This window comes from Oncorhynchus gorbuscha, linkage group LG10, assembly GCF_021184085.1.
Source record: "Oncorhynchus gorbuscha isolate QuinsamMale2020 ecotype Even-year linkage group LG10, OgorEven_v1.0, whole genome shotgun sequence".
Taxonomy (NCBI): Eukaryota; Metazoa; Chordata; class Actinopteri; order Salmoniformes; family Salmonidae; genus Oncorhynchus; species Oncorhynchus gorbuscha.
In genome coordinates, this window is record NC_060182.1 from 6,640,793 (window position 1) to 6,665,756 (window position 24,964).

Genomic DNA, 24,964 nt, shown 5'->3' on the forward strand with positions numbered 1-24,964 from the left:
CAGTGGTAGGGAGGCGAGCAGGCCAGAGGTGGATGAACGCAGTGCCCTTGTTTGGGTGTAGGGCCTGATCAGAGCCTGGAGGTACTGAGGTGCCGTTCCCCTCACAGCTCCGTAGGCAAGCACCATGGTCTTGTAGCGGATGCGAGCTTCAACTGGAAGCCAGTGGAGAGAACGGAGGAGCGGGGTGACGTGAGAGAACTTGGGAAGGTTGAACACCAGACGGGCTGCGGCGTTCTGGATGAGTTGAAGGGGTTTAATGGCACAGGCAGGGAGCCCAGCCAACAGCGAGTTGCAGTAATCCAGACGGGAGATGACAAGTGCCTGGATTAGGACCTGCGCCGCTTCCTGTGTGAGGCAGGGTCGTACTCTGCGGATGTTGTAGAGCATGAACCTACAGGAACGGGCCACCGCCTTGATATTAGTTGAGAACGACAGGGTGTTGTCCAGGATCACGCCAAGGTTCTTGGCGCTCTGGGAGGAGGACACAATGGAGTTGTCAACCGTGATGGCGAGATCATGGAACGGGCAGTCCTTCCCCGGGAGGAAGAGCAGCTCCGTCTTGCCGAGGTTCAGCTTGAGGTGGTGATCCGTCATCCACACTGATATGTCTGCCAGACATGCAGAGATGCGATTCGCCACCTGGTCATCAGAAGGGGAAAGGAGAAGATTAATTGTGTGTCGTCTGCATAGCAATGATAAGAGAGACCATGTGAGGTTATGACAGAGCCAAGTGACTTGGTGTATAGCGAGAATAGGAGAGGGCCAAGAACAGAGCCCTGGGGACACCAGTGGTGAGAGCGCGTGGTGAGGAGACAGATTCTCGCCACGCCACCTGGTAGGAGCGACCTGTCAGGTAGGACGCAATCCAAGCGTGGGCCGCGCCGGAGATGCCCAACTCGGAGAGGGTGGAGAGGAGGATCTGATGGTTCATAGTATCGAAGGCAGCCGATAGATCTAGAAGGATGAGAGCAGAGGAGAGAGAGTTAGCTTTAGCAGTGCGGAGCGCCTCCGTGATACAGAGGAGAGCAGTCTCAGTTGAATGACTAGTCTTGAAACCTGACTGATTTGGATCAAGAAGGTCATTCAGAGAGAGATAGCGGGAGAGCTGGCCAAGGACGGCACGTTCAAGAGTTTTGGAGAGAAAAGAAAGAAGGGATACTGGTCTGTAATTGTTGACATCGGAGGGATCGAGTGTAGGTTTTTTCAGAAGGGTGCAACTCTCGCTCTCTTGAAGACGGAAGGGACGTAGCCAACGGTCAGGGATGAGTTGATGAGCGAGGTGAGGTAAGGGAGAAGGTCTCCGGAAATGGTCTGGAGAAGAGAGGAGGGGATAGGGTCAAGCGGGCAGGTTGTTGGGCGGCCGGCCGTCACAAGACGCGAGATTTCATCTGGAGAGAGGGGAGAAAGAGGTCAGAGCACAGGGTAGGGCAGTGTGAGCAGAACCAGCGGTGTCGTTTGACTTAGCAAACGAGGATCGGATGTCGTCGACCTTCTTTTCAAAATGGTTGACGAAGTCATCTGCAGAGAGGGAGGAGGGGGGGAGGGGGCGGAGGATTCAGGAGGGAGGAGAAGGTGGCAAAGAGCTTCCTAGGGTTGGAGGCAGAAGCTTGGAATTTAGCGTGGTAGAAAGTGGCTTTAGCAGCAGAGACAGAGGAGGAAAATGTAGAGAGGAGGGAGTGAAAGGATGCCAGGTCCGCAGGGAGGCGAGTTTTCCTCCATTTCCGCTCGGCTGCCCGGAGCCCTGTTCTGTGAGCTCGCAATGAGTCATCGAGCCACGGAGCGGGAGGGGAGGACCGAGCCGGCCTGGAGGATAGGGGACATAGAGAGTCAAGGGATGCAGAGAGGGAGGAGAGGAGGGTTGAGGAGGCAGAATCAGGAGATAGGTGGGAGAAGGTTTGAGCGGAGGGAAGAGATGATAGGATGGAAGAGGAGAGAGTAGCGGGGGAGAGAGAGCGAAGGTTGGGACGGCGCGATACCATCCGAGTAGGGGCAGTGTGGGAGGTGTTGGATGAGAGCGAGAGGGAAAAGGATACAAGGCAGTGGTCGGAGACTTGGAGGGGAGTTGCAATGAGGTTAGTGGAAGAACAGCATCTAGTAAAGATGAGGTCGAGCGTATTGCCTGCCTTGTGAGTAGGGGGAAGGTGAGAGGGTGAGGTCAAAAGAGGAGAGGAGTGGAAAGAAGGAGGCAGAGAGGAAAGAGTCAAAGGTAGACGTGGGGAGGTTAAAGTCGCCCAGAACTGTGAGAGGTGAGCCGTCCTCAGGAAAGGAGCTTATCAAGGCATCAAGCTCATTGATGAACTCTCCGAGGGAACCTGGAGGGCGATAAATGATAAGGATGTTAAGCTTGAAAGGGCTAGTAACTGTGACAGCATGGAATTCAAAGGAGGCGATAGACAGATGGGTAAGGGGAGAAAGAGAGAATGACCACTTGGGAGAGATGAGGATCCCGGTGCCACCACCCCGCTGACCAGACGCTCTCGGGGTGTGCGAGAACACGTGGGCGGACGAAGAGAGAGCAGTAGGAGTAGCAGTGTTGTCTGTGGTGATCCATGTTTCCGTCAGGGCCAAGAAGTCGAGGGACTGGAGGGAGGCATGGGCTGAGATGAACTCTGCCTTGTTGACCGCAGATTGGCAGTTCCAGAGGCTACCGGAGACCTGGAACTCCACGTGGGTCGTGCGCGCTGGGACCACCAGAGTAGGGTGGCCGCGGCCACGCGGTGAGGAGCGTTTGTATGGTCTGTGCAGAGAGGAGAGAACAGGGATAAACCGACACATAGTTGACAGGCTACAGAAGAGGCTACGCTAATGCAAAGGAGATTGGAATGACAAGTGGACTACACGTCTCGAATGTTCAGAAAGTTAAGCTACGTAGCAAGAATCTTATTGACTAAAATGATTAAAATGATACAGTACTGCTGAAGTAGGTCAGCTGGCAGTGGGTGCGTTGTTGACACTACACTAATCAAGTCGTTCCGTTGAGTGTAATAGTTTCTGCAGTGTTGCTATTCGGGGGCTAGCAGGCTAGCTAGCAGTGTTGTTTACGTTACGTTGCGTTAAAAGAACGACAATAGATGGCTAGCGAACCTAGAAAATCGCTCTAGACTACACAATTATCTTTGATACAAAGACGGCTATGTAGCTAGCTAAGTAGCTAGCTACGATCAAACAAATACATAGACAAGCTGAGGGGCTTCTCCACACAGATACATAGACAAGCTGAGGGGCTTCACACAGATACATAGACAAGCTGAGGGGCTTCTCCACACAGATACATAGACACGCTGAGGGGCTTCTCCACACAGATACATAGACACGCTGAGGGGCTTCTCCACACAGATACATAGACAAGCTGAGGGGCTTCTCCACACAGATACATAGACAAGCTGAGGGGCTTCTCCACACAGATACATAGACAAGCTGATGGGTCAGCATTTCATCAACCAACTAGCCTGATCACAGATCTGCATTATTGCTAACTCCTATGGTCTGTTAGTACATTATTGCTAACTCCTATGGTCTGTTAGTACAGTTTTGCTAACTCCTATGGTCTGTTAGTACAGTATTGCTAACTCCTATGGTCTGTTAGTACATTATTGCTAACTCCTATGGTCTGTTAGTACAGTATTGCTAACTCCTATGGTCTGTTAGTACATTATTGCTAACTCCTATGGTCTGTTAGTACAGTATTGCTAACTCCTATGGTCTGTTAGTACAGTATTGCTAACTCCTATGGTCTGTTAGTACAGTATTGCTAACTCCTATGGTCTGTTAGTACATTATTGCTAACTCATATGGTCTGTTAGTACAGTATTGCTAACTCCTATGGTCTGTTAGTACATTATTGCTAACTCCTATGGTCTGTTAGTACAGTATTGCTAACTCCTATGGTCTGTTAGTACAGTATTGCTAACTCCTATGGTCTGTTAGTACAGTTTTGCTAACTCGTATGGTTATTGTCACATCAAGCCAATGTTTTTAAAAATAAAAAGCCAATGTTTTTAAAAATAAAAACTTATAAATACCTTATTTACATAAGTATTCAGACCCTTTGCTATGAGACTCGAAGTTGAGCACAGGTGCATCCTGTTTCCATTGATCATCCTTGAGATGTTTCTACAACTTGATTGGAGTCCACCTGTGGTAAATTCAATTGATTGGACATGATTTGGAAAGGCACACACCTGTCTATATAAGGTCCCACAGTTGACAGTGCATGTCAGAGCAAAAACCAAGCCATGAGATTGAAGGAATTGTCCGTAAGAGCTCCGAGACAGGATTGTGTCGAGGCACACATCTGGGGAAGGGTACCAAACAATGTCTGCCGCATTGAAGGTCCCCAGGATCACAGTGGCCTCCATCATTCTTAAATGGAAGAAGTTTGGAACCACCAAGACTCTTCCTATAGCTGGCCTCCCCAGCCAAACTGAGCAATCGGGGGAGAAGGGCCTTGGTCAGGGAGGTGAACAAGAACCCAATGGTCACTCTGACAGAGCCCTAGGTTCCTCTGTGGAGATGGGAGAAACTTCCAGAAGGACAACCATCTCTGCAGCACTCCATCAATCAGGCCTTTATGGTAGAGTGGCCAAACGGAAGCCACTCCTCAGTAAAAGGCACATGACAGCCCACTTGGAGTTTGCCAAAAGGCACCTAAAGACTCTCAGACCATGAGAAACAAGATTCTCTGGTCTGATGAAACCAATATTGAACTCTTTGGCCTGAATGCCAAGTGTCACATCTGGAGGAAACCTGGACCATGTTTCTCATGGTCTGAGAGTCTTTCACCCCGCTATCATCCAGAAGGCGAGGTCAGTACAGGTGCATCAAAGCTGGGACCGAGAGACTGAAAAACAGCTTCTATCTCAAGGCCATCAGACTGTTAAACAGCCACCACTAACATTGAGTGGCTGCTGCCAACACACTGTCATTGACACTGACCCAACTCCAGCCACTTTAATAATGGGAATTGATTGGAAATGATGTAAATATATCACTAGCCACTTTAAACAATGCTACCTTATATAATGTTACTTACCCTACATTATTCATCTCATATGCATATGTATATACTGTACTCTACATCATCGACTGCATCCTTATGTAATACATGTATCACTAGCCACTTTAACTATGCCACTTTGTTTACTTTGTCTACACACTCATCTCATATGTATATACTGTACTCGATACCATCTACTGTATGCTGCTCTGTACCATCACTCATTCATATATCCTTATGTACATATTCCTTATCCCCTTACACTGTGTATAAGACAGTAGTTTTGGAATTGTTAGTTAGATTACTTGTTGGTTATCACTGCATTGTCGGAACTAGAAGCACAAGCATTTCGCTACACTCGCATTAACATCTGCTAACCATGTGTATGTGACAAATAAAGTTTGATTTGATTTGATCCCTACGGTGAAGCATGGTGGTGGCAGCATCATGTCTGGAGGAAACCTGGCACCATCCCTACGGTGAAGCATGGTGGTGGCAGCATCATATCTGGAGGAAACCTGGTACCATCCCTATGGTGAAGCTTGGTGGTGGCAGCATTATGTCTGGAGGAAACCTGGCACCATCCCTACGGTGAAGCATGGTGGTGGCAGCATCATGCTGGGGGGATGTTTTTCAGCGACAGGGACTGGGAGACTAGTCAGAAGTGAGGCAAAGATGAATGGATCCTTGATGAAAACCTGCTCCAGATTGCTCAGGACATCAGACTGGTGCGAAGATTCACCTTCCAACAGGACAACAACCCCAGGCACACAGCCAAGACAACACAGGAGTGGCTTTGGGAACCGGTCTCTGAATGTCCTTGAGTGGTCTAGCCAGAACCCGGACTTGAACCTGATCGAACATCTCTGGAGAGACCTGAAAATAGCTGTGCAGCAACGCTCCCAATCCAACGTGACAGAGGTTGAGAGGATTTGCAGAGAAGAATGGGAGAAACTCCCCAAATACAGGTGTACCAGATTTATAGTGACATACCCAAGAAGACTCAAGGCTGTACTCGCTGTCAAAGGTGCTTCAACAAAGGACTGAGTAGAGGGTCTGAATACTTATGTAAATGTGATATTTTAGTTTTTTTTTTGCTTTGTCATTATGGGGTATTGTGATGTCATTATGGGGTATTGTGATGTCATTATGGGGTATTGTGTGTAGATTGACAACGAGAAAAAATACAATTTAATCAATTTCAGAATAAGGTGTAACCTACCAAAATGTGGAAAAAGTCACGGGTCTGAATACTTTACAAAGACACTGTACATACAGACATAGATCTGATACACTTGTTGGTCTGTGAGCTTTTGTCGAGTCTGAGATTCAGTTCATTTATCTCACAGATGTGAAACAACACTTTTATCGCTAGTTATTTAAGAGATATTACTGTGAAAGTGATTCTGACAGAATACAATTTCCTTTTTCTAATACTTGTTTTCGATGCCACAGATTGAATTTCTAGATAATTGTCTAACTGAATCAGAGGCGATTAGAACAGTCACTGAGAGACCCATTTGATTTGCCAAGTTGTTAAATAGTTGTTAAATGATGGCTCCATCCATATAAATCAACAATGCATAATTACATTGAGATGAAATGGGACAGATGCATCTAAAACAGGGACAAACCTATCCATCCATGAGTAGGGAGTTTGCCATTGGGGGCCCCCAGTTTTGACACAGATTCAAGAGGAATTCATTCTCAGGCATCCTCTTTTCGACAGTATATAGTGCACTACTTTTGACCCCCATAGGGCTAGGGAGGCATAGGATTCCATTCAGGTCAGCCTCAGACATCATTACCATGTCAACACAGTCCATTCATACATTCTCAGAGGTTTCTATGTATTATACACGATGTCATGTGTGCACACATAGGATTATTGGAAGAGATGAGGTTTTCACATTGAGTAAATCTCACAGTATCTCACAGTATCTCACAGTATCTCACAGTATCTCACAGTATCACACAGTATCACACAGTATCTCACAGTATCACACAGTATCTCACAGTATCTCACAGTATCTCACAGTATCTCACAGTATCACACAGTATCTCACAGTATCTCACAGTATCTCACAGTATCTCACAGTATCTCACAGTATCACACAGTATCTCACAGTATCACACAGTATCTCACAGTATCTCACAGTATCTCACAGTATCTCACAGTATCTCACAGTATCTCACTTTAGTATCACACATTATCTCATTATTATCTACAGTATTATTCACAGTATCACACAGTATCACAGTATCTCACAGTATCTACAGTATTAGTATCTCACAGTACTAATGTTTTTCTGTTTACACTCACTTTACTGCCCCAGTTCAATAGAGATTAGTGTCTTACAGACGTTATTATTATCCCAGTTCAATAGAGTTTAGTGATCATTCTACAGACGTGATACAAGCATCCCAGTTCAATAGAGATTAGTGTCTCTACAGACGTGATCACAAGCATCCCAGTTCAATAGAGTTTAGTGTCTCTACAGACGTGATACAAGCATCCCAGTTCAATAGAGATTAGTGTCTCTACAGACGTGATCACAAGCATCCCAGTTCAATAGAGTTTAGTGTCTCTACAGACGTGATACAAGCATCCCAGTTCAATAGAGATTAGTGTCTCTACAGACGTGATACAAGCATCCCAGTTCAATAGAGTTTAGTGTCTCTACAGACGTGATACAAGCATCCCAGTTCAATAGAGATTAGTGTCTCTACAGACGTGATACAAGCATCCCAGTTCAATAGAGTTTAGTGTCTCTACAGACGTGATCACAAGCATCCCAGTTCAATAGAGTTTAGTGTCTCTACAGACGTGATACAAGCATCCCAGTTCAATAGAGTTTAGTGTCTCTACAGACGTGATCGGCAGCCCCCAGTTCAATAGAGATTAGTGTCTCTACAGACGTGATACAAGCATCCCAGTTCAATAGAGATTAGTGTCTCTACAGACGTGATCACAAGCATCCCAGTTCAATAGAGTTTAGTGTCTCTACAGACGTGATACAAGCATCCCAGTTCAATAGAGATTAGTGTCTCTACAGACGTGATACAAGCATCCCAGTTCAATAGAGATTAGTGTCTCTACAGACGTGATCACAAGCATCCCAGTTCAATAGAGTTTAGTGTCTCTACAGACGTGATACAAGCATCCCAGTTCAATAGAGTTTAGTGTCTCTACAGACGTGATCACAAGCATCCCAGTTCAATAGAGATTAGTGTCTCTACAGACGTGATCACAAGCATCCCAGTTCAATAGAGTTTAGTGTCTCTACAGACGTGATACAAGCATCCCAGTTCAATAGAGATTAGTGTCTCTACAGACGTGATCACAAGCATCCCAGTTCAATAGAGTTTAGTGTCTCTACAGACGTGATACAAGCATCCCAGTTCAATAGAGATTAGTGTCTCTACAGACGTGATACAAGCATCCCAGTTCAATAGAGATTAGTGTCTCTACAGACGTGATCACAAGCATCCCAGTTCAATAGAGATTAGTGTCTCTACAGACGTGATTACACACATCCCAGTTCAATAGAGATTATTGTCTCTACAGACGTGATTACAAGCATCCCAGTTCAATAGAGATTATTGTCTCTACAGACGTGATCACAAGCATCCCAGTTCAATAGAGATTAGTGTCTCTACAGACGTGATCGGCAGCCCCCAGTTCAATAGAGATTATTGTCTCTACAGACGTGATCACAAGCATCCCAGTTCAATAGAGATTAGTGTCTCTACAGACGTGATCAGCAGCCCCCAGTTCAATAGAGATTAGTGTCTCTACAGACGTGATCACAAGCATCCCAGTTCAATAGAGTTTAGTGTCTCTACAGACGTGATCGGCAGCCCCCAGTTCAATAGAGATTAGTGTCTCTACAGACGTGATCAGCAGCCCCCAGTTCAATAGAGATTAGTGTCTCTACAGACGTGATCAGCAGCCCATTGGCGTATACATGACTGTATTATAATCACAGTGATGAGTAGTGCAATTAAAAGTTACAGACGCTCTACAGAGATGTTATTTAACCAGAGAGACTAGAGTGCAATATGAAGCTACAGACGTGTTATTTAACCAGAGAGACCAGAGTGCAATATGAAGCTACAGAGATGTTATTTAACTAGAGAGACTAGAGTGCAATATGAAGCTACAGACAAGGTATTTAACCAGAGAGACTAGAGTGCAATATGAAGCTACAGAGATGTTATTTAACCAGAGAGACTAGAGTGCAATATGAAGCTACAGAGATGTTATTTAACCAGAGAGACTAGAGTGCAATATGAAGCTACAGAGATGTTATTTAACCAGAGAGACTAGAGTGCAATATGAAGCTACAGAGATGTTATTTAACCAGAGAGACTAGAGTGCAATATGAAGCTACAGACATGTTATTTAACCAGAGAGACTAGAGTGCAATATGAAGCTACAGAGATGTTATTTAACCAGAGAGACTAGAGTGCAATATGAAGCTACAGAGATGTTATTTAACCAGAGAGACTAGAGTGCAATATGAAGGAGTCAGTCTGATAAATAAGGAATGGCCTTTTTAAAAGTAGCTTTTTAGGCAAGTTATTTAACCAGAGGTGACAATGGAACAGAGTATTGATCTGGCCTTCCTCCTCCATCGAGGAGGTGTGTTCCATGATTCCGGTGTTATACAGTACCTTACATATATCACCATCACAATAGGTAGGGCGGTAGGTTAGCCTAGTGGTTAGAGCGTTGGGCTAGTAACCGGAAGGTTGCAAGTTCAAATCCCCGAACTGACAAGGTACAAATCTGTCGTTCTGCCCCTGAACAGGCAGTTAACCCACTGTTCCTAGGCTGTCATTGAAAAATAATAATTTGTTCTTAACTGACTTGCCTAGTTAAATAAAGGTTATAAAATTATATATATATACACAGCTGTGGCCAAAAGTTTTCAGAATGACGCAAATATTAATTTGCACAAAGTTTGCTGCTTCAGTGTCTTTAGATATTTTTGTCAGATGTTACTATGGAATACTGAAGTATAATTACAAGCATTTCATAAGTGTCAAAGGCTTTTATTGACAATTACATGAAGTTGATGCAAAGAGTCAATATTTGCAGTGTTGACCCTTCTTTTTCAAGACCTCTGCAATCTGCCCTGTCATGCTGTCAGTTACAGCCAGTTACTTCTGGGCCACATCCTGACTGATGGCAGCTCATTCTTGCATAATCAATGCTTGGAGTTTGTCAGAATTTGTTGGTTGTTTGTTTGTCCTCCACCCGCCTCTTGAGGATTGTTCTCAAGGTGATTAAGGTCTGGGGAGTTTCCTGGCCATGAACCCAAAATATTGATGTTTTGTTCCCAGAGCTACTTAGTTATCAATTTGCCTTATGGCAAGGTGCTCCATCATCAACTTGAAAGAGAGGAGGAAGGCATTGGTGTTTCCAAAACCTGCACATATTATATCGTCTCCTACTAGGAGCCAAGACCTGCACAAAATGCACCTGTTAGTCAAGACTGATGGTTCTGTTTTAATTTAATTATGTCTGTCTGTCTGTCTGTCTGTCTGTCTGTCTGTCTGTCTGTCTGTCTGGCTGGCTGGCTGGCTGGCTGGCTGGCTGGCTGGCTGGCTGTAGCTGGCTGTCTGTCTGTAGCTGGCTGTAGCTGGCTGTCTGTCTGTAGCTGGCTGTCTGTAGCTGGCTGTCTGTAGCTGGCTGTCTGTTTGTCTGTCTGTAAGTCTGTAGCTGGCTGTCTGTCTGTCTGTCTGTAGCTGGCTGTCTGTCTGTAGCTGTCTGTCTGTCTGTCTGTCTATCTGGCTGTGTGATCTCTGTCTGTGTTGTCTCTGCTAGGAGGTTATTGATGAAGGGACACAATGGAAACATCTGCATGTGTGTGTGTGTGTGTGTGTGTGTGTGTGTGTGTGTGTGTGTGTGTGTGTGTGTGTGTGTGTGTGTGTGTGTGTGTGTGTGTGTGTGTGTGTGTGTGTGTGTGTGTGTGTGTGTGTGTGTGTGTGTGTGTGTGTGTGGACAGACTGTAGGTCTGCAGTATCTCACAGTGCAGTGTAAATATGCTTGCCACTGGTACTCTCCAGAGCCATTATCAACATTTCACGTTCTGAAAGACAAAGAGGAGCAGAAAGACAGACAGACAGACAGGGAGGCAGACAGACAGACAGGGAGGGGGGAGGCAGGCAGACAGGGAGGCAGACAGACAGACAGGGAGGGGGGGGGGCAGGCAGACAGACAGGGGGGAGGCAGGCAGGCAGACAGACAGGGGGAGGCAGGCAGACAGACAGGGAGGGGGAGGCAGGCAGACAGACAGGGGGGAGGCAGGCAGACAGACAGGGAGGAAGGGAGACAGACGGGGAGAGAGAGGGAGGGAGGGAGGGAGGGAGGGAGGGAGGGAGGGAGGGAGGGAGGGAGGGAGGGAGGGAGGCAGGCAGACAGACAGACAGACAGACAGACAGACAGACAGACAGACAGACAGGGAGGGAGGCAGGCAGGGAGAGAGGGAGAGAGGGAGAGAGGGTGGGAGGCAGACAGACAGGGAGGAAGGGAGGGAGGCAGACAGACAGGGAGGGAGGGAGGGAGGGACAGGGAGGGAGGCAGACTGGCTGTCGTTGTCCTCTGGCTGGCCCCACAGATCCACACTCCTCTGTTGTGCAGGAGAAACCCCAGGGACCTGCACTCTCTGTGGGGCAGAATAGGGCCTTGTGAGTGACCCCTGGGGCTAGAGACCCAGGGGACCGTGCTTTACACACACTGATGAATGTTGTTATGATGATAGACTATATGGGCTCAGATAGATGTTCTGAAGATGTTCTGTAGATATTTATTGTAGTTCCCAGACCCTATACTCCAGAGACCAAAGAGACCAGGGACCAGACACCAGAAAGACCAGGAACCCAGGTACCAGAGCCCAGGGACCAGAGACCAGACGCCAGTGATCAGGGACCAGAGACAAGGGACCAGAGACCAGAGACCAGACGCCAGTGATCAGGGACCAGACACCAGAAAGACCAGGAACCTAGGTACCAGAGCCCAGAGACCAGAGCCCAGGGACCAAAGACCAGACGCCAGTGATCAGGGACCAGAGACAAGGGACCAGAGACCAGAGCCCGGGGACCAAAGACCAGACGCCAGTGATCAGGGACCAGAGACAAGGGACCAGAGACCAGAGCCCGGGGACCAAAGACCAGACGCCAGTGATCAGGGACCAGAGACAAGGGACCAGAGACCAGAGCCCGGGGACCAAAGACCAGACGCCAGTGATCAGGGACCAGAGACAAGCGACCAGACACCAGAAAGACCAGGAACCTAGGTACCAGGGACCCAGATACCCTGGACCAGAGACCGGGATCAGAGAACAGAGACCAGAAAGAGACCAGATTTAGACTTTAGTGTAATTTACCCTTAGTGTGATTTAGCCCTTAGTGTGATTTAGCCCTTAGTGTGATTTAGCCTTTAGTGTGATTTATCCCTTAGTGTGATTTAGCCCTCAGTGTGATTTATCCCTTAGTGTGATTTAGCCCTCAGTGTGATTTATCCCTTAGTGTGATTTAGCCCTCAGTGTGATTTATCCCTTAGTGTGATTTAGCCCTCAGTGTGATTTATCCATTAGTGTGATTTAGCCTTTAGTGTGATTTATCCCTTAGTGTGATTTAGCCTTTAGTGTGATTTATCCCTTAGTGTGATTTAGCCTTTAGTGTGATTTATCCCTTAGTGTGATTTAGCCTTTAGTGTGATTTAGCCTTTAGTGTGATTTAGCCCTTAGTGTGATTTATCCCTTAGTGTGATTTAAACTTTAGTGTGATTTAGCCTTTAGTGTGATTTAACCTTTAGTGTGATTTAACCTTTAGTGTGATTTAGCCTTTAGTGTGATTTAGCCTTTAGTTTGATTTAGCCAATAGTCAACTATCTACTAATCACAGCATGGTGTTGATTATGATGCGGCCATGAAAATGAGCTGTTTTCATATTCCCTTGTGTAGTCTGAGTGTACATTCGAAATGACACCCTTTTTCCTATATAGTGCACTTCTTTTGACAAGATAGCCCTATATGCCCCGGTCAAAAGTAGTGACACTGTGTAGGGAACGGTGTGTAATTTGGGACGGCGCTGTGACTGTGAGAGGACTCAGGGGTTATTAGTCTTCACTATATCACCACGGACAGATTGGATTAACTCTCTACTGTGCTTCTGTCTCCTCCTCCTCCTCCTCTGGCAGCTGGATAAATACATCTATGTTCCCATCAATGCCATTCAGGCACTTAGTACCTGCCATCTCTACATTCAGCCCTCCCACACAAATCAATCAGCAGTACAGTACATTGTTTGGATTTGTTTTCCAATGGATAACACAAATGCTAACTCAAACACAAATGCTAACTCAAACACAAATGCTAACACAAACACAAATGCTAACACAAACACAAATGCTAACTCAAACACAAATGGACTGAATTATCACGGTAATTATACAGTTAACGATATTTTTTAAAAATTACCCAATAAATCTACTACTACTACTACTTTGAATGTTGTAAGCTATCAATTGTCCAGTTAGCATTAGCCCATACTAGCAGACATATTACATTCTGCTAGTAAAAGCTACTCATTGTTATTATCGGTATCAGTCACAAGTTCTCTCTGTATCCAGTCTGTATCGGTCAGAGGCAGAGTAGACACCTGTCATGATTATCTTCTGTAAACTGTTTAACTAGGGCAGCGGTTGAGTTGTACCATGAAGGCACTTTGAGTGTTACTATTGAGTTGTACCATCAGGCCACTTTTTGAAAACTGCTGGCTTTTCAATGATTGGTTCATTGAGTGATTGGTTCATTGAGTGATTGACTGGTTGATTCTCTTGTTTCAGGGCATAGCGTTTGCCTCCCTCTTCTTCATTCTGGTTTCCATCACTACGTTCTGTTTGGAGACCCACGAGTACTTCAATGACCTGCAGAACCGCACGGAACACGTGGTGGTGGGGAACCACACGGAGGAGGTTGTCTCGGTAGAGGTAAGAGAGAGGGTTCCTCATTGTCAATAGACTGTGATGCTTTCCAGAAAGAACCCAGAGCCTCTAGCCTCTAGTGGAGAACCCAGAGCCTCTAGCCTCTAGTGGAGAACCCAGAGCCTCTAGACTCTAGTGGAGGACCCAGAGCCTCTAGAATTTAGTGGAGAACCCAGAGTCTCTAGGATCTAGTGGAGAACCACGAGCCTCTAGACTATATGATCTATTGGAGAACCCAGAGCCTCTAGGCTCTAGTGGAGAACCCAGAGCCTCTAGAATTTAGTGGAGAACCCAGAGCCTCTAGGAACTAGTGGAGAACCCAGAGCCTCTAGACTCTATGATCTATTGGAGAACCCAGAGCCTCTAGGCTCTAGTGGAGAACCCAGAGCCTCTAGAATTGAGTGGAGAACCCAGAGCCTCTAGGATCTAATGGAGAACCCAGAGCCTCTAGACTCTAGGATCTAGTGGAGAACCCAGAGCCTCTAGTCTCTAGTGGAGAACCCAGAGCCTCTAGCCTCTAGTGGAGAACCCAGAGCCTCTACCCTCTAGGATCTAGTGGAGAACCCAGAGCCTCTACCCTCTAGCCTCTAGTGGAGAACCCAGAGCCTCTAGCCTCTAGTGGAGAACCCAGAGCCTCTAGCCTCTAGTGGAGAACCCAGAGCCTCTAGCCTCTAGTGGAGAACCCAGAGCCTCTAGCCTCTAGTGGAGAACCCAGAGCCTCTAGCCTCTAGTGGAGAACCCAGAGCCTCTAGGATCTAGTGGAGAACCCAGAGCCTCTAGACTCTAGTGGAGAACCCAGAGCCTCTAGCCTCTAGTGGAGAACCCAGAGCCTCTACCCTCTAGGATCTAGTGAAGAACCCAGAGGCTCTACCCCCTAGCCTCTAGTGGAGAACCCAGAGCCTCTAGCCTCTAGTGGAGAACCCAGAGCCTCTAGCCTCTAGTGGAGAACCCAGAGCCTCTAGCCTCTAGTGGAGAACCCAGAATCTCTAGCCTCTAGTGGAGAACCCAGAGCCTCTACCCTCTAGCCTCTAGTGGAGAACCCAGAGCCTCTAGCCTCTAGTGGAGAACCCAGAGCCTCTAGTCTCTAGTGGAGAACCCAGAGCCTCTAGACTCTAGTGTAGAACCCAGGGCCTCTAGGATCTAGTGGAGAACCCAGAGCCTCTAGCCTCTAGTGGAGAACCCAGAGCCTCTAGCCTCTAGTGGAGAACCCAGAGCCTCTAGCCTCTAGTGGAGAACCCAGAGCCTCTACCCTCTAGGATCTAGTGGAGAACCCAGAGCCTCTAGCCTCTAGCCTCTAGTGGAGACCCGAGTCTCCAGCCTCTAGTGGAGAACCCAGAGCCTCTACCCTCTAGGATCTAGTGGAGAACCCAGAGCCTCTAGCCTCTAGTAGAGAACCCAGAGCCTCTACCCTCTACCCTCTAGTGGAGATCCCAGAGCCTCTACCCTCTACCCTCTAGTGGAGAACCCAGAGCCTCTAGCCTCTAGGATCTAGTGGAGATCTGAGTTTGGGCAGGTGAAAACAATATGGTGATCATTTCATTGTTTCTGGATAGGGACCTAAACGTATTGGACATTTCTTCTTTGTATTTTACTGTATTGTACTGTATTGTATTGTATGGTACTGTATTGTACTGTATTGTATTGTATGGTACTGTATTGTACTGTATTGTACTATGTTGTATGGTACTGTATTGTACTATATTGTATGGTACTGTACTGTACTGTATTGTATTGTATGGTACTGTATTGTACTATATTGTATGGTACTGTATTGTACTGTATTGTACTATATTGTATGGTATTGTACTGTATAGTATTGTACTGTATTGTACTGTATTATACTGTATTGTATGGTACTGTATTGTATGGTACTGTATTGTATGGTACTGTATTATACTGTATTGTATGGTACTGTATTGTATGGTACTCTATTGTACTATATTGTATGGTACTGTATTGTACTATATTGTATGGTATTTTACTGTATAGTATTGTACTGTATTGTACTGTATTATACTGTATTGTATGGTACTGTATTGTATGGTACTGTATTGTACTATATTGTATGGTATTGTACTGTATAGTATTGTACTGTATTGTACTGTATTATACTGTATTGTATGGTACTGTATTGTATGGTACTGTATTGTACTATATTGTATGGTACTGTATTGTACTATATTGTATGGTACTGTATTGTACTGTACTGTATATTATTGTACTGTACTGTACTGTATTATACTGTAGTGTAGTGTACTGTATTATATTGTATTATATTGTACTGTATTGTACTGAATTGTATTGTATTGTACTGCATTGTATTGTATTGTACTGCATTGTATTGTACTGTGTTTTATTGTACTGTATTGTATTGTAGTGTACTGTATTGTATCTTTGTGTTATGGTCAATATTTTTAAGCACATTTTAGTGACCAAATTAATTTAGATAATATATAGATTAATAGATTGATACTTCAATGATCCCTCAATTGAAATTCAATAATCTAATGTATAATCTAATCTACAATCAAATCTAGTGTATACTCTAATCTAGTGTATACTCTAATCTAGTGTATACTCTAATCTAGTGTATACTCTAATCTAGTGTATACTCTAATCTAATGTATACTCTAATCTAATGTATACTCTAATCTAGTGTATACTCTAATCTAATGTATACTCTAATCTAGTGTATACTCTAATCTAATGTATACTCTAATCTAGTGTATACTCTAATCTAATGTATACTCTAATCTAATGTATACTCTAATCTAATGTATACTCTAATCTAATGTATACTCTAATCTAATGTATACTCTAATCTAGTGTATACTCTAATCTAATGTATACTCTAATCTAGTGTATACTCTAATCTAATGTATACTCTAATCTAATGTATACTCTAATCTAGTGTATACTCTAATCTAGTGTATACTCTAATCTAATGTATACTCTAATCTAGTGTATACTCTAATCTAATGTATACTCTAATCTAATGTATACTCTAATCTAATGTATACTCTAATCTAGTGTATACTCTAATCTAATGTATACTCTAATCTAGTGTATACTCTAATCTAATGTATACTCTAATATAATGTATAATCTAATCTACAATCAAATCTAGTGTATACTCTGATCTAGTGTATACTCTAATCTAATGTATACTCTAATCTAGTGTATACTCTAATCTAATGTATACTCTAATCTAGTGTATACTCTAATCTAATGTATACTCTAATCTAGTGTATACTCTAATCTAGTGTATACTCTAATCTAATGTATACTCTAATCTAATGTATACTCTAATCTAGTGTATACTCTAATCTAATGTATACTCTAATGTAATATATAATCTTATATATAATCTAATGTACAGTCTAATCTAATGTAATATATAATCTTATATATAATCTAATGTAATATATAATCTTATGTATAATCTAATGTAATGTATAATCTAATATATTATCTAATGTAATATATAATCTTATATATAATCTAATGTAATATATAATCTTATATATAATCTAATGTAATATATAATCTTATATATAATCTAGTGTAATATATAATCTTATATATAATCTAATGTAATATATAATCTTATGTATAATCTAATGTAATATATAATCTTATATATAATCTAATGTAATATATAATCTTATATATAATCTAATGTAATATATAATCTTATGTATAATCTAATGTAATATATAATCTTATATATAATCTAATGTAATATATAATCTTATGTATAATCTAATGTACAGTCTAATCTAATGTATAATCTAATATATAATCTAATGTATAATCTAATATATAATCTAATATATAATCTAATGTACAGTCTAATCTAATGTATAATCTTATATATAATCTAATGTAATGTATAATCTTATGTATAATCTAATGTAATATATAATTTTATATATAATCTAATGTAATATATAATCTTATATATAATCTAATGTAATATATAATCTTATATATAATCTAATGTAATATATAATCTTATATATAATGTAATGTAATATATAATCTAACATAATGTATCATCTAATTCATAATGTGATCTACTCTAGGTGGTGACCAAGCCCATTCTGACCGTGGTGGAGGGCGTTTGTGTGGTCTGGTTCACCTTGGAGTTCTTCGTCCGCATCGTTTGCTGTCCCGACAAGCTGCTCTTCATCAAGAACATGTTAAACGTCATTGACTTCGTGGCCATCCTGCCCTTCTACCTGGAGATGGGCCTCAGCGGCCTGTCCTCCTCTAAAGCAGCCTCCGACATCCTGGGGTTTCTACGGGTAGTCCGTTTCGTCCGGATCCTCCGGATCTTCAAGCTGACCAGGCATTTCGTCGGTCTGAGGGTTCTCGGCCACACGTTGAGAGCCAGCGTCAACGAGTTCTGCCTGCTTATTGTCTTCCTGGCGTTGGGCGTCCTCATCTTCGCCACGATGATCTACTACGCAGAGCGGATAGGGGCCCAACCGGACGACCCCCGCGGCTCTAAACACACCCACTTCAAAAACATCCCTATCTCCTTCTGGTGGGCCGTGGTCACCATGACCACCCTGGGCTACGGGGACATGTACCCCCAGACGTGGCTGGGCATGATGGTGGGCGCGCTGTGCGCCCTGGCAGGGGTGCTAACCATAGCCATGCCCGTGCCTGTTATAGTCAACAACTTTGGGATGTACTACTCCCTGGCCATGGCTAAACAGAAGCTGCCTAAGAAGAAGAAAGCACACAATCCGAACCCGGACGCTCCCACGGACACGGCCTCGTTCGGGAAGTCTGTCACTAACTCTCCCAGGGACAGTACTCAGAGTGATACATGTCCTCTGGCTGCAGAGGAGAATATCAACAGGAACCGCTCAGGTCAGACCAATTCAAATTAGAATCTGAATATAAACATCAATGTTTTGGCACTAATTTCCCCCTATACTCTATTAATTCATTACACTGTCACTACACACTTAAAATGTTTTTTGAAGCATTGATATGAGAAAATCAGCTAGAACAACTCAGGTCAGAGACACATTCAAAATGATTTAAATCCGATTCTGTTGGCAGTAATATCACTCCCTTGACCATGCTTTATCCACCCATCTCTGTACCAGAATGTGTTTGAAGCATCGTTAGGATATATACCATAGGCCACAATGATAAGTGGATGTTTCATAATTCAGATCCATCAACCATTCTACACTCTGACATCATTCAAACCCACTACTCCCCTTTACACATCAAACTGATTGATGGTGTAGGAACCGACGCCATAATGATAAATGGATTTATCATTCATTTATACCATCACTCATTTGACCCATTCAAATTGATGTCGTCCGTAATGAATACTACAGTAGTGCACTTTTACACCAATAGGTATTAGATGTTGTATTTGCTGTGTTGTTTTGCAAACGGTAAAATAGAACTCTTTTTTTTCTACTGTAGTCATGTATCTAGGTTTATTTGGTATTTTTTTTCAATAATAAAGTAATAAACTGTACCTAGCCCTGAAGACAGTAACACAACGTGATACGATCATTCTCATACCCTTCCCACATAATATGTTAGGTTCAGTTCAGTTTGCCCAGGGAGAAAACGTGTGTTTTCACAGTAACGTTACATTGTGGCTCTGTAGTTTAACTTTCTCTCTTAAAAAAAACTGAGGACATGTTGAGTAAAATCTTTGGCATTTTACTGTCAGTCCGGACCCGGTGTCTCAAATACTACTCCAAACATGTTGAATAGTTTGAACGTTTGCTTCCAGATGGGTTAGAACTCTGGGGCGGCAGGGTAGCCTAGTGGTTAGAGCGTTGGACTAGTAACCGGAAGGTTGCAAGTTCAAACCCCTGAGCTGACAAGGTACAAATCTGTCGTTCCGCCCCTGAACAAGGCAGTTAACCCACTGTTCCTAGGCTGTCATTGAAAATAAGAATTTGTTCTTAACTGACTTGCCTGGTTAAATAAAAAAAATAAAAAACTCTGGAGGATAATCCACTGGTTCCGTTGTGCCTGGCAAGCTTATTCAAGCCCAGCTGAATTATCACATTTATTACAAATAGTATTTTGAATCCAGGTCTGGGTTGGCTTGTGTATTCACAAAGAGTCTCAGAGTAGGAGTGCTGATCATGGATTTTTAAATCATATTGAATAAGATAACATGAGCAGGACAGAGGGACCTGATCCTTGATCAGCACTCTTAGTCTGAGACCCTTAGTGGGGGATATGAGCAAAATGGAGACACCAACATGACGCTGTCAGAGTAAGAGTGCTGATCATGGATCAGTTTAGCCATTTATACCCTAATGAATAAGATTAAACGGACAGGGAGGACCTGATCCTAGATCCTATGCTTTATGAACCAAGTCTGTCTGTCCTGTCAGACTCCAAGCAGAACGGAGACGCCAACTTGGCTCTGTCGTCGGATGAGGGGTGGAGCCTGACCCAGCCGCTGTCACCCAGCGAGAAGTGGAGCCTACGGCACGGCCACGGCCGCAAACACGTCCGGTCGGTCAGGGGGAACAAGGCCACCAAGAAAGAGGCTACCTGCTTCCTGCTTACCTCTGGGGACTTCTCGTGCACTGGAGGAGAGCACACCATACGCACTGGTAGGTTGACCCACAGACAGGCACTGACACTCCTCTCTCTCCCTCTGAAACATGGAGCCCACCATCCGCAACCATAGGTCCTACACACAACAAACACTCTGAATTAGAGGAACTGATGGGAATGGTAACTGTGAATACAATGACAAAGGAGGCTGCAGACTCGAGGTCAATAGGTCAAAACCAAGACAACCTCAACACCATACTACTCATTGTATCCATTATTCAGAACTCTCTTATCCTCTCCATGACGACCCTGATAACCATAACAACCCAGAGTAGAATAAGTTGTGTTTCACCTGAGGCTTTATGGGAAAATCTATTGATCAGCTTTACATCAACTATCTGGATCAACAGTGAGGCACAATTTAACCTCTGTGGGAATAATCCTTAGATGAGTAGAGTGAGGCAGTAGTCCCAGATCTGGTAATAGCCAGCTTCAGAACTAGCAACATTTACATTTTTACATTTCAGTAAATTAGCAGATGTTCTTATCCAGAGTGACTTACAGTAGTGTGTGCATACATGTTCATCCTGCCCCCCTTATAAGTGAAACTAAACATGAACAGAATACAAAAATTATAAACGTGGCAAAACCAAAACACACAAAATACCCAAAGAATATGGCTGCCTAAACATGGTTCCCAATCAGAGACAACGATAGACAGCTGCCTCTGATTGAGAACCAATCTAGGCAACCATAGACATACAATTTACCTAGACAGGACACAGCCCCATAAACATACAAAACTACCTAGAAAGGACACAGCCCCATAAACATACAAAACCCCTAGACAAGACAAAACACATAAATCCCCCATGGCACACCCTGACCTAAACCAAAATAATAAAGAAAACAAAGATAATAACTAAGGCCAGGGCGTGACACCATGTGTATGTCCCCGTCCTTGTCCCCCACTCCCTCACTCTTGATTTGATAAATATGTTTTGTGATGGCAGGCTATACATCCTCAGCCCTCGGGTAAATATTTACAACACCAACCCACCTTTTGTAGCAGCTTTTAACTGGTGGAAATGGTATGGCACAATGTGGTTTTATCATTCAAGTGGTATGACTAGCCTGCTTTGAAACAGGATGCTATGAAGGGAATGAGACAGAAATGCTGTCGGGGGTAGATTTTCTAATGTTTGTATTGTGACGGTATACCTTCTTGGGTGAATACTAGCAACACAATAGGATATATTTTTGGGTGGTGCGTGATTCAGTGTTTTATCATCTAAGTCAACGGTTTGATTTGAAACAGGAGGATGGGAGGCATTGAACAAGACAAGAGAGATACAGAAAAGCCTCTTCCTATAATTCCTTTCATTACCATCTGGCTGTCAGACTGGCAGCAATTATTCTCTGCTTGAATAGGCCTGCTGCTGCCTGACACACACACACACACACACACACACACACACACACACACACACACACACACACACACACACACACACACACACACACACACACACACACACACACACACACACACACACACACACACACACACACACACACACACACACACACACACACACTGTGTAAAGCATATCATCACATCACAGCTCCCCAAAGTCCCCAGAGCCTGGAGTGACAACAAGACTATATTTGGACGTAATGGATTCACTTTTCACATCCTGAACAAACATTTACCACCCATTAGCATCTTGAATCTTATCTACAGATGGTGTGTGTATGTGTGTGCGTGTGTGTGCGCGTGTGTGCGTGTGTGTGTGCGTACAGTGGTGCCTGGAGAAGTGGGTATACTCTAATTTTGAAAACAGAGACATTACCTAAAATGATTAATTCCACATTGTTCTTTTAGAGTCAGGCCCCAAGCTGTTCAAGTAGGCCATTAGTGGGCCTACTATTGAAATGGATCAATTAAGCTGTCAACTGAGTCAGAAATGCACAGGTTTCAAAAGTGTTTCTTTTTTTTCTCTGTGTCAACTAAATTGGATGTTCTAATTAAATCCGTAACAACGTTTAAACCATTTCAGGAGACCACTTTGAGGTCTGGGAAAAATCTAGAGAAATGTAGATTTTTTGTTTGTTTGTAAAGTTACTAAAAGTGCACAGGTACCTAGCTCTGTTGCTTGGTTATTAGCACATGAGATTGAGTGTGCAAAACAAATGGCTACTGGATTGATTCAAATAACCATGCAGGAAGGCCTAGCTAGTTAACTTTTTATTGAGAAGGGTTTTGGGAAAGCCTTTCCATAAATCAGAAGATGGTTCCCACGAGGAAAAAACTGATTGAACCAACATTGTTTCCACCTCATGTCAACCCAAACAAGGCAACGGTAAACATGTCTTCCCCCCCATGAATGATGCAGCGCCTCCCACCTTGGGCCAATCAGTGTCATTTAGTAAATGTTGGATCACAATGACAAGACAAGTCATTCACCCAAGTTTAGTCAAAATAGGGCCAGTAGTGTCTGATATATCACGTGGGTTAGCTAGACTCATATCCCTGAGCATGTGTGCCAAATTTCATCACTCTGAGTCAAACAGATCGAGAGATATAAACATGTGCCTGTTATAGCGCCACCGTGTGGTCGATATGAATGTTATTTTATATGTTGAGTCTTGGCAGTGTTTGCAACATGTTTACCACATCTTGTTACAATACGAATATCCTTGACTGATTTATGCACCAGACCAGTAGTGTTCTGTGTAATATTTTCCAGACTAGTACCTAAAACAACACTGACCAATAAACATTCACGTGGTCAGTGTTGTTTTAGGTACTAGTCTGGAAAATATTGCGTTGAGAGATCTTTGTCCATAGATACCACATATTAGGTTAATCCATAAATAAATTAGGAAAATCCATCATGGTAGATCTTAAACATTCACGTGGGAATCTGAGGCAGATTTGCTCCTTGTGAGGAGAGGGAACTATGTATCGAATTCCGTGACTTTAGGTCAAACAGGGTGAGGGGTGTGACCTTTCCAATTGAGCATTTTTTTTATATCTTGTTATAGCGCCACCATCTGGCCAATCTGTGGTAATTTTGTTAATGCCAGATCTCTATTTCAAGATGCATCATTCACCTAAGTTTCGTAAAAATTGAGCCAGTGCTGTCTGAGATATTGTGTGTGTCTTACGTACGAACGAACGTACTAACAGACGGACACAGATCAACAATCCCTTCACAGATTGTTATCATGGGGGACAGCAGCCTAGCAGCCAAAGGCATTATCCTAGTCATATTAGCAACCTATGCTAGTTGTTGCAACTTTAGATCTCCCGGCCTTACATTTCTAACAGATATTATTACTAACTTCCCTCTCCTTGCCCCACCCTGGGCTCGAACCAAGAGTATCGTTACCTATCGCACCGCAGAAGCTGTGGTCCTTGCAGAGCAAAGGAACCAACTGCTTCTATGTCTCAAAGGAAGTGATGTCACCAATTGCAATGCTACTAGCGCGCGCCATTTCACACCAGCTACACTCATCCCCCTTTGACCTCCTCCTTCAGAGCCCAACTGAGTGATCCGTGTCACGGCACCAATGTAACAGTATCGTTTTCGTCCTATTGAAACACTACTTGCATGCACCGCTAACTACCCAGCCATTTCAGACCAGTTACAAATGCCCATTGAAAAATAAATGGGTATAGGGTGTATATCAGCATATACCCTCCACTTCACCACTGTGTGTGTGTGTGTGTGTGTGTGTGTGTGTGTGTGTGTGTGTGTGTGTGTGTGTGTGTGTGTGTGTGTGTGTGTGTGTGTGTGTGTGTGTGTGTGTGTGTGTGTGTGTGTGTGTGTGTGTGTGTGTGTGTGTGTGTGTGTGTGTGTGTGTGTGTGTGTGATGTGTTCTGAGCTATGTACCCATAGTATTGTCGTGAGACAGACAAGACCTCAAAACTCATTAGAAAAGCCCACAGATTACTCACTTTTCTAAAGGTCTGATGTTAATGTCATCTTGGGTTCTCACCCTTTCTTTCTCACAGACACTTAGGGGAAAGGGGATACCTAGTCAGTTGTACAACTGAATGCATTCAACTGAAATGTTTTTTTAACCCAACCCCTCTGAATCAGATTTCAGTGTTTTGATTCAATCCTGGCCAAGCATGGAGGAACGTGTTGAGTGGTGGAGATGTGAGGAATGTGATTGTGTTCCATTTTGCTCTTGGCTGATATAATCCACAATTATTCCAGAACTTTAGTCAAGAGGATGAGAGGGGATGTGTTATTGATGTGTGTAAGCCTGTTGTGACAACCAAATTAGACTTTCTTTATTCTATCTTGCTCTTAAGGTCAACTCTGCCTCAAGGGCAAGAATTGTTAGAGCTGCACCCAGAACAAGATTGAATAAGGATTTTGTTTTTTTTAATAAGGAAC

General features: G+C 43.7%; 1 protein-coding gene across 1 annotated transcript in view; it reads left to right on the forward strand.

Annotated features, from left to right (window-relative positions):
- kcnc4 (potassium voltage-gated channel, Shaw-related subfamily, member 4) overlaps nt 1–24,964 on the forward strand; it is a 71,164-nt gene that overhangs the window by 31,878 nt on the left and 14,322 nt on the right. The window contains exons 2-4 of the mRNA XM_046364796.1: nt 13,854–13,997; nt 18,077–18,872; nt 20,384–20,608. Coding sequence (XP_046220752.1) covers nt 13,854–13,997; nt 18,077–18,872; nt 20,384–20,608 — 1,165 coding nt within the window. The remainder of the gene's footprint in view (nt 1–13,853; nt 13,998–18,076; nt 18,873–20,383; nt 20,609–24,964) is intronic.